At 33.4% G+C, this 10574-nt stretch overlaps 1 protein-coding gene and 1 long non-coding RNA gene across 4 annotated transcripts; both read right to left on the bottom strand.

Moving 5' to 3' along the window:
- Nucleotides 1-277: 277 nt before the first annotated feature.
- Nucleotides 278-3066, bottom strand: LOC111996765 (beta-amyrin 28-monooxygenase). 2 transcript variants are annotated; one of them, XM_065763021.1, is made up of 4 exons: nucleotides 3030-3066; nucleotides 1927-2892; nucleotides 1062-1249; nucleotides 278-620 (listed from the first exon to the last, which is right to left on the bottom strand). In XM_065763021.1, the coding sequence occupies exons 2-4, from the start codon at nucleotides 2885-2887 to the stop codon at nucleotides 321-323; spliced, it is 1449 nt and encodes a 482-aa protein (XP_065619093.1). In that variant the 5' UTR covers nucleotides 2888-2892; nucleotides 3030-3066; the 3' UTR covers nucleotides 278-320. The 2 variants fall into 2 exon arrangements, with proteins under 2 accessions (XP_065619093.1, XP_023884531.1); XM_024028763.2 differs by lacking the exon at nucleotides 3030-3066 and having other exon boundaries at nucleotides 1927-2963.
- A 13-nt stretch (nucleotides 3067-3079) lies between these two features.
- LOC136063112 (uncharacterized) lies at nucleotides 3080-7184 on the bottom strand. Of its 2 annotated transcripts, XR_010624823.1 has the most exons (4): nucleotides 6616-7184; nucleotides 4591-6226; nucleotides 3323-3353; nucleotides 3080-3183 (listed from the first exon to the last, which is right to left on the bottom strand). It is a non-coding gene; the product is annotated as an uncharacterized LOC136063112 (long non-coding RNA). The 2 variants fall into 2 exon arrangements; XR_010624822.1 differs by lacking the exon at nucleotides 6616-7184 and having other exon boundaries at nucleotides 4591-6372.
- Between the last annotated feature and the right edge of the window lie 3390 nt (nucleotides 7185-10574).

The following is a 10574-nucleotide window of genomic DNA, read 5'->3' as shown; positions in this document are numbered from 1 at the left end:
TTTGGTACTAAAACATATTCTTGATTATTAAAAAAATTAAAGGAAAATAAAAATCATAAAAATAAAAATAAAAAAATATAATAATAATAATAAAAACCTACAGAAACCTTTAATTCTGGTGCGGAGAAAGGCGAACAGGGAAGCCCTCTGCTGGAACGTGGACCAACTTGAACTTTAGTTTCTCACTGGGAAGAATTGGTTCCCATTTGAACATTTTCACTGCATAATGAAGGAAGACAAGAATGGTAATTCTAGCATACTCCTTTCCAGTAAAATAAAAAATATATAATAATAAATAAAAAAAACCTACAGAAACCTACTTAATTCTGGTGCGGAGAAAGGCGAACAGGGAAGCCCTCTGCTGGAACGTGGACCAACTTGAACTTTAGTTTCTCACTGGGAAGAATTGGTTCCCATTTGAACATTTTCACTGCATAATGAAGGAAGACAAGAATGGTAATTCTAGCATACTCCTTTCCAGGGCACATTAAAGGTCCTGCCCCAAAAGGAACATATGAGTAAGGAGGAGGTCCACTTCCTTCAAATCTTATGGGATTAAACTTTTCTGGTTCCGAGAAGTACTCAGAATTATGTTGGGTAAAACCCACACTCCAATATATCTGAAAAACAAGAAGAATGCACACTTCAATTCAATAATCAAAATTTGTCAGCAAAATACATTTTTGACCATTTAAGTTTGGGGTTGTTTTAATTTTGGTCTCCTAAATTTGAGATTTTTCATTTTTGTCCAACAAGTTTGATTGCATTTTCAAAATGCTTCTTTCGTTTATTTCCATTACCGATCTAGCTATTTGGAGAGAGGGTAAAAAAGAAGAAACGACATCCTTTTGTTCACACTTATCGGTCAGATCAACAATCGAGATGTACAAAATGACTATTTTGAAAACAAAATCAAATTTAGTGAACCAAAATGAAAATTTTCTAATTGAAGAAACCAAAATGAGAACAACCTCAAACTTTAAGAAACAACAACAATGTAATCCAATCAAAGTCGTCATATACCGAATGTGAGGAGACTATCTAGCTAGAAAGTTATATACCTTCCATCCCTTGGGAATGACATAACCTTCATAGTTGATGTCTGTCTTGGCTTCTCTGAAAGAACCTGGAATTATTGTTCTATGCCTCATTACTTCATTCACAAAGTTCCATGTGTATCTCATTTTCTGTACGTCATCCCAACATAGTACTTCTCTTGGCTTCATTAATGCTGTGACCTCTCTTTGCTCTATCATGCAAAAGAAGTTTCGTGAGCTCTTCATCTAGATGTATGAATTTTATAAAACAAATGAACCAAAATAAAGATGTATTTATAAATTGAATGAAGAAATTAGACTAAACTTCATTTTGCACCCTATAAGTTTTGGATAACTATCATTCTATTACCTATATTTAAATTTTGTCAACTTCATCCTCAAAGTTTGCAATTGTTATCAAGGTAGTCCTCTTGTCTATTGTCGTTAGAAAATATGTCACTAACCGTTATTTTTTAAAATATTAAAAAGTTACTAAAATTGATTTCAAATAAAAAAATTTAAAAAAAAAAAAAACTAATATTAATTTCTTTAAGAAAATTTAAGACCCATTCACAACCATCACCCAGTACCATCGATCTTGACTATTACACTACCACGGATAAAGTAACAAAACTAATCTATGGTTTATAAAGAAAGTTATTAACAAAAAGATCAATTTTTTATTAAAAAAGATTTTTTTTTTTTTAAGTTCCTTTGAAATTAGAAAATAACAACAGAGGGCTATCAACAATTTTTTTTTTTTTTTAACAGAAGTAAACGGTAGACTACATTGACAACATTTTCAAAACTGGAGAACAAAATTAATAAAATTAAAATTAAGTAACTTAGAAGATGCACATTGAACTTTTACCAAAATATTAAAATATACCTTTTAAAACTTCATTGTAGAGGTGAGGCATCTCTGCGAGATATTTCATAGCAAAAGTGATTGTGGCAGTAGTAGTATCTTGGCCACCAATTAGAAATGCCAAAATCTTGTCTGCAATCTCCAATTCTGGCATGAACCCATCATCGAACGGCACAGCAATCATCTGTGATAACACATCTTGTGTTGGAGATGCTAAATTCTTTGCCAAGGCTTCCTTCCTCTCCTTAATAATCAAATAAATCTCTTTCCTAAGAGCTTCTGCTGCTTTGATTGCACGATAAAATGGTGTCCCGGGGATACTTAATTGTATGGATAGTATGCCTTCATTTAGATGATTGAAGTGGTACAAAAGCTTTGATACCTTTTGAGTGTCATTGATGCTCAAAAATAAATGGCAAACTAATGTGAATGTGTAAATGTTTACTAGAGGATGTACTTTGACTTCATCTTTGCCCTCCCAATTATTCTTCAATTGGTTTCTTGAAATAGAATCAATTGATGCCACTAATTTTTGAGCCTCACTGAATTTGAAGAACAAGGACATAAACTTCTTGGCCTTGGCAGCATCATGCTCAATGGGCACAAATTTCATGGACGGGAAGAGTTTTTGAACTGAGGGAGGTCGCCAACGTGCGAACAACTTGTTATCATTTGAAAAAATGAATCTATTCGCAGCAGCGCCCGAAAAAACTATAAAATTCTCTCCAAGAAGAGAAGTCTTGAATACTTTGGAGGAATATTTGGTTGCTCTCTTTGAGACAAATTTATCTACAGTTCCCTCATAGTGTGCAACAATAAATTGAAGGGTTTCACCAATAATTGGCCAACCAAAACTTCCAGGAGGGAGACTTGGCCTCATGCCAGTGACATTTTCTTTGGTTTTATAAGCTAAAGTCCAAATGCCAAAATAAATGGAATAAACCAAGAGTAGCGAAATGAGGAAGAAGAAAAAGAGCTCCATCACTACTGCATAAGATTAAAATGGTTTCCCAACATAAATACTAATACATCCCCCTCAAAAAAAAAAAAAAAACACGCGCACACACATAAATACTAATACAAAGCTGACTTGATAATTCAATTGGGTTATAGATTTTGCATACTTGTTCACTGCAACTAGCCCGATCTTGTTGCCTGCAATCAGGACAATACATGTGACATTTTCTTTGGTTTTATAAGCTAAAGTCCAAATGCCAAAATAAATGGAATAAACCAAGAGTAGCGAAATGAGGAAGAAGAAAAAGAGCTCCATCACTACTGCATAAGATTAAAATGGTTTCCCAACATAAATACTAATACATCCCCCTCAAAAAAAAAAAAAAAAAACACGCGCACACACATAAATACTAATACAAAGCTGACTTGATAATTCAATTGGGTTATAGATTTTGCATACTTGTTCACTGCAACTAGCCCGATCTTGTTGCCTGCAATCAGGACAATACAGATGAATATTGCAGGCCATCTCTTGCAGGCTATTTTACTAATTCCTTATCATTAAGTATGATCATTTTGATGGCAAACAAGCCTGTAGCATAATAACGCTATTGCAAAAATAAATAAATAAATAATTGACTACTCCAAGTTGTTAGTGATAGACTCGGAGCTTTAGTAGGAGGAATAGTGACACAATTATTTACTTCGACAAATTTTATATACAATTTGTTGAGAAGACAGATTTTGAGTGATGGAAAATAAAAATTATATTAATAATGGATTTTAGATTGTCTCTTATTCAAAAGCATTTGCATTAGCTCATGAAAAAACTTCTGTCTATTTTAGTATAAAAATCTATTTTTTCCATTTTATCTAATCATTTTTCAAAATATCCACATCAAATAATCTATTCTAAACTCTATTTCATTAAAATATCAAATTTTCTTAATTTTTTTTAATTGCTTCTCTTTCTTCACACACCATAACCACCATCCATTATCTTCCTTGAAGAAAAGCAAAAGAAATAATAAAAAACTAAAATGCACAGCAACAATACTTGTATTATATGTTTGCACAAATACCGTATTTTGCACAATGAACGCATAAGCTTATGTGAATGATTTTTGAGGTTGGGTAGGCAAATGCTCACAACTACTCATTTTAGCAAGTTGTGAAAAGAAAAATTGTCTAGCAAAGTTGAGGCCAGCGAATGGCAAAAAAAAAAAAAAAGTTGTTCTATTTTATACTAAAACAAAGATACTCACCCATCAAATAAAAAAATATAAAGAAAATACTCCAATAATAATTAAAATAATCATATAAATTAAGATACTACAACTCATTTTGCTATTGTTTAAGTGCTAATTTTGCAGCAAATTTATCAACAGAACTAAAACATTTCAATAGTTAATTATATCTCAAGTGTTTCTGTTTAGGATTAAAATCTTTAAAGTATACAAGAAGATTGAATTAGAGGAATATCATCTGTAATTTATTAATACATGTTTGTATGAATAAATAAATAATTGATGTTTCACTAGGAAAGTGTAATCATGTAACAACAAAGAAACAAGCACAACAAAACAGAAATGAATGATTAATAAAGCTCTAGGCCAAGGAGAAGGGAGGAAAATGCAAGATGCAACTCATACTTGGTAAAAAAGAAAATGAGAAACTAAAAACAGAAAAAGTAAATGAAAGGGAAGAAGAGACAAGAAAAAAAAATACCCTGTACTCAGCTGGAGCAGCTCCACAATTCACATCACATGAACAGTCCCAATCGTTCCCACCCAGCTGATGGAGGAGTGGAGACTAATGAAAATGAAGATAACTTTTATCCATCCATCAATCCATCCGGACAAAGTACGAAACTTTCGTGTGAGCACAAGTGTTTGACAGCACAAGCAAGCGCGTGGGGCGAGACAATGACCTCAAAGTTGGTAAACACAAATAATGTTACAATTATGTCATGCATGAACAATGAACAATTAATGTTAGTACTTAGTGCCACAATATATATATATATATATATATATACACGGCGAAATTGCACTTTTAGTCCCTACGTTTTAAATCGATTCTCGATTTAGTTTCTAAATTGATTTCACTCCTAGGTCAGTCCCTGATTTTAAAAAATCATTTTTATTTTGATCCCTACCGTCAACTCAGAAACAGAAAATGCATACATGGCAAACGAAATACACTGTTTGCATATTAGATACTGACGTGGCTAATAAAATAAAATAAAAAACCACCTCAACATGCCATGTCATCGTCTAATTTTTAAAAAAAATTATCAATTTGAAAAAAAATTAAACATACATAAAAACAAAATTAAAAACATAAAAATACATAGTTTTAGATTTGAACATGAATACACAAGAGCTCAAGAACATGAAACCAGATCACAAGAACTCAAGAACACAAAATTCCTGGGCATTCAACATCTTTCCCAACAAATTTCACCAAACACTAAAAAAATTCACATCTAAAAAGCCAATGCCTAAGATTTTCATCACAACATTTTCTTTCCACCAAAACCAGAAATTTTCTAATGAAACAAACACACACAAACCCAGCTCACAATAACAACAAACCCAACCAACCTCATAAATTTTCCTTAAACAATCATCAACATTTTCCCCAGAAAATCAAGATTTTCTTTCAAAACAGACACTAAAATAACGCACATTTAATGAACCGATGCTTAAAATGCATACAAAATCCCTATCCTCCACCAAAACCTCCAACAATTCAAACCCATAAACCAAGAAAAATCATCAAATCCACATGGGGAAAAAAAAAAAAAAAAACCCAGAAATTTAAAATAAACACAGCAACAAGTGAACAGTTCAAAAACCCACCGATCAAGCCACCGATACTGCAATCCAAAACTCACATGAACAAATTAGACCACCAATCAAAAACAATAGCAGTGACACCCTCGGCTCGCGAAGAGAACGTGTACATTGCGAAGCTTGCCGAGCAAGCCCAGCGGTGCAAGGAGTGGTGGAGTTCATGGAGAAGGTCTCAGCAGTGGTGGAGAGTGAGGAGCCCACCGTTGAGGAGCGAAACCTTCTCTCCATGGCGTACAAGAACGTGATTGACACGGGGCGAGCCTCGTGGCACATCATCTCCTCGATCAAGTAGAAGGAGGAGAGCCGCGACAACGAGGACCACGTGTCCATGATCCGAGACTACAAATCCAAGATCAAGTCAGAGCTCTCCCACATCTGCGACGAAATCCTCAAAGCTCCTTGACACCAAACTCATCCCCTTCGCCACCACCAGCGACTCCAAGGTCTTATACCTCAAGATAAAGGGCAAGTGAGCTCCGACCATGGACAATGGAGAGTGAGAAATTCTATCCATTGAGCATGAAAAGAGTGAGAGAATTTGAGATTATTTTTTCAGTGTAGGGATTTTTTTTAAAGCTGATAAGGTTAAAGAAAAATAAAAAAGAATTAAAAAGATAATGATTTTTGATTTTTTAAGAAATGATTTTAGTTTAAATTAGATTTAAGGTTTTTTTTTTAAAAAAAATGATTGACTTTTTTTAATTTTTTGAGTTGGCTTTTTTTATTAATTTAAATGCTAATGTGGCATTTAAAAAATGCTAAGTATAATTTTTTATTATTATTTTATTAGCTACGTCAGCAAACAGTGCATTTCCTTTGCCACATATGCATTTTCTGTTACTAGGTTGACAGTAGGGACCAAAATAAAAACGATTTTCTGAAATCAGTGACTGACCTAGGCATGGCATGTACTGCTCTGGCTTATAAGAGGTAAACGAACGTTATAGGCATGGCATGTCATCATTGTCATATGGGTAGGGGTGACAAAATCTAATAAAACCCATGAATCCAACCAGGGACGGAGCTATTGTTGGACGTGGGGGGACAGTGGCCCTCCAAATTGTTTTTAAAAAATTTAGGAAAAAAAAAAAAGACACCCTAAACCCAACGGCAAGACACATATAGCAGGGAAAAAGAAGGGGATTTCTAAGCCACTTGAAAAAAAAATTAAAGAAAATAAAACCTAACTTAAAGAAAAACGTAAAAGTCCTCAAACTAAGGAGTTGGGCAAAGCAGAGGCTGACTAGCACACCACAATTGACGCCACCAGCCACCACCAGTCCACCGCAGCACCACCCAAACCTAGTAATTTTTTTGGATGAGAATATTGTATCCCTCTCATATTCCCTAATGCTTGTTTGATAAACTTAGATTGTGGTTTGTGAATAAAATTTAAAGAGAGGCAAAGATGAGAGACAGAAGAGAGTCAAGAGACTAGAAGACACTAGAGAGAGAGTGAAAGAGAGAGATAACAAAATTTAATAAAAATGCTGTCTAGTGACTCTAGTCCTCTCTTTTGATAATCAAAAAGCTAAACAGGCAATACCTAATGCTCAGCAATTCAACACGTCAACACCTAATGCCAAGCAATTCAACACGTTAACACCTAATGCCCAACAACCCATGTGATGTGTTTTGTTCATTTAATGTAGTGCTTTTCTTTTGTCTATTAGTGTTTATGTATATTAGTTTAGTATCTTTTAAAAAATTAAAGAGATGTCTTTTTGGTAAATAATTAAAGAAATTATTTGTAACTTTAAAATTTATTGGTTAATTGTTGAGTGCTTGTGTGCAAAGTGCTTGTCTATTGTGTATAATGATGGTAGATTATTAACCATATAATGACATGATAATTTTAAGTTATATTCCATTTGTAGATTATGAAAAAGTCAACTACCATATTTGATTTTTTCAAAAGAAAAGTTTCAAGTGATTTAGAAGCTAATACTAGTAGTACAACACTGTATTGTAATATCTTAAAAACAATAATTTTGTGTATTTTTTTTTTTATTGATGGTTTATTAAATGAATGTTTATTGGGAGTTTCAAAAAAAAAAATTGTTTATACTTCTACCCTCCTAACTCCAAGTCTTGACTCCGTCCCTAAATCCAACAGGACTAACTCATTTATAAACAGGCTATGGGTTAAGGTTAAATGAATTCGGGTCATATTCAGGTCGACACGACTGACCCATTTAATAAACAGGTCGTGTTTGTGTTCAACATGTGAACTAATCTAACTTGTTTAGTTTTTAAAGGTATTAGCTTTTATTATTATTATTTTGTTAATATTGCTTAATTTTTTGTTGTAATTATATGTTTATTATACTATATTTACAGATGTAGTTGTATTTTAGTTTTAGATACATGGGAATTGATAATAGGTTATTGTGGTTAAATATGACCAATTAATCAAATGGATTATTAAATAGATCATTTGTATTGACCTTTACATGACTTGTTAATTAAACAAGTTAAATGTGTCATGTCAGGTCAACATGTTTAATAAATAGATCAGGTTAAGGTTGAGGATCTTGACATGTTTGCTAAACAGGTCGGGTTCGGGTCAACTCATATAGCCGAATACTCATGACTTGACACGACGCGAACCCAATCTGCAAACACAAATTGCAACCCTTACATGTGGGACTGAGCTACTACCATACACAATTTCTTTTTGTCATAATTTGAATGAATGAGTAATGGATAATTATTTTCAAATGTACCATCACTTTTAATTTTTTCACCACTTACACAATTTTAATAAAATTATATTCTATATAATAAATATTAGGCCTTGAGGTTGTGGTTGTACCAAATGGATGTCATGTTTAATTGTTAAATAGTTACACAAAATTGCAGCAATATTTTAAATAAAAACAATAAGGCATTGAAGTTGTTGTTGTGCCAAATGGATACCATTTTTTATTGTTAAATAGTTACACAAAATTGCAGCAATATTTTAGATAAAAACAATACATAAGCACAACAGTTTCATTTAGAAAGAATGATGATCTCTCAAAACATGATTAAGAAATTGCAAATGCAAAAACAACAAAAACCAACTTGAATGATGATGTCTCAAAACAACATCCTTAGAAATTTGCAAATGCAAAAACCAACTTTGAGACTTTCTCCCTTTTGGACTATCCTCCTTCATAGCTGAGTAACTTTTTGCACTGTACCAAACTGCATAAAGCTGAAACCTTCATAAAGTATAATATACACTCTTAAATGCAGCAGCCCTCCCACCTGGTGGAACAAGCTAGAAATCCATTAAGTATGTTTGGTAGATTGTAATAAGTACTATAATGTAATAGTTATTCCTATGATTTAACTATTCAGTAGTTTGGTTATGTTTTTATTACAAGAAATAGTCATTCCTTATAAATAGTTATTCTTTAAAATGAAAATTAATTATTCACCTTTGAAAAGGATGCAATAGCTATATCTTAGTAGGAGTATTAATTTCTATAATTAATATATTTTCAAAAAAAACTTTCCATATGCACATAACAATCATGAAAATAAAAAATCATAAAAAATAACTAATTTTTCTTTCAAATTTAAATTTTTTTTTTTTTAGGAAATATGATTATTTGAGTAAAATATTTCCTAAAATATATCTTTTTTTGAGAGAGTTTCAACCTATAGCGTCCGCTCCTGATGGTAGCTCTTTATCATCAAACCAAAACACCTATCGGTTTTTGGTATAAGCGGTGATTGAATCTCAAGTCTCTTATTCAACCATCAGAGGCTTTACTAGTTAAGCTAACTGGAACCGACTTTCTTAAAATATATCTTAAGTTTGATTAAAATGCTTTCATTCCATTATTTTAAGGGTTTGTGGTGGACCTGTTTACAACTGTGGGCTGGGCTACCTCCTTCCACACTATGGCCCAATGGTTCTGGGTAGAAGAGTCAGGACCAGCTTAACTGTAATACACCATAAGCTAGCTTGTGCACAAACTAAAGCCCCTTTGCTAAAATTTTGGTCACATGCCCATGGCAGAGGAAACTGTTACAAAATAGTTACGGTAGGTAGGTGTAATATAACAATGCAGCAATATAAACGCAATATAAACAAGATGATAACAATAAAGAAAAAGGAAATAACACCATTGTGTGATTAATAAAAATGAAAGAAAGAATGATCAATTTGTCATTCTTGGTTATCCTGTGGAGTTAAGTCCAAGAAGGGAACCACTTCTTCAATGTGGGTAACCTCACAGGGAGATCCTACCATGGAAATTACACACTTTTAGAGAATGGGCCAAGATGGCTTATCCTCAAATTCCTTAAACCTTTCTAGAGGGTAGGCTTTTAGAGGGAGAGAAGGGATTAGCCTATCGGTATATGTCTGCTACCATACTCTTGCCTACTCTCTATTCTACTTTATAACTCTCTTTTCCTTCTAAGTTCTCTGCTCTTTTTTTTTTTTTTTTTTACTCTCTTCTTTCGTTGTTTTCTTGTGGTGTTGTTATGATATCCCTTTTCCTCCTTCTCTTGTGTTCTATTTCCTGTGCACAGCGGAGTACCCTTTTATACTGCCTGTCGTAATGGGTTTTTACTATTTTACCCCTTAACCGCTTTTCTCTAGGTGTGGGTGTCCTTCCAGACCACCCACTAGTCTGTCAGCTACCCAATCACCACCACTTACCTATACTGGTCGTGCCACATCCCATAACCAAACAAAGAGCCTTCTTTTGTTTACTTGCTCACCATGGCATTCCTATCCGGATAAGGGTGGGCATTCTCTCTCACTATCTCTCATGGCATGCACCTAGTGATTCAAACTCATCTTTCCCTCTTTTTGGTGGTATGTCATCCTAGTAGGACATTTCCCCCAAAAGA

This window comes from Quercus suber, unplaced genomic scaffold (genome assembly GCF_002906115.3).
Source record: "Quercus suber isolate HL8 unplaced genomic scaffold, Cork oak 2.0 scaffold_487, whole genome shotgun sequence".
NCBI lineage: Eukaryota > Viridiplantae > Streptophyta > Magnoliopsida > Fagales > Fagaceae > Quercus > Quercus suber.
The sequence above is the reverse complement of the archived record's forward strand: the minus strand, read 5'-3'. Positions and strand labels throughout refer to the sequence as shown.

Coding starts and splice junctions, on each gene's coding strand:
- LOC111996765 (XM_065763021.1), bottom strand. CDS start 2,887: ATGGAGCTCTTTTTCTTCTTCCTCATTTCGCTACTCTTGGTTTATTCC. Junction 1,250..1,926: donor CTACAATGAAGTTTTAAAAG/GTATATTTTAAT, acceptor TTTGCATGATAG/AGCAAAGAGAGGTCACAGCA. Junction 621..1,061: donor TCATTCCCAAGGGATGGAAG/GTATATAACTTT, acceptor CTTGTTTTTCAG/ATATATTGGAGTGTGGGTTT.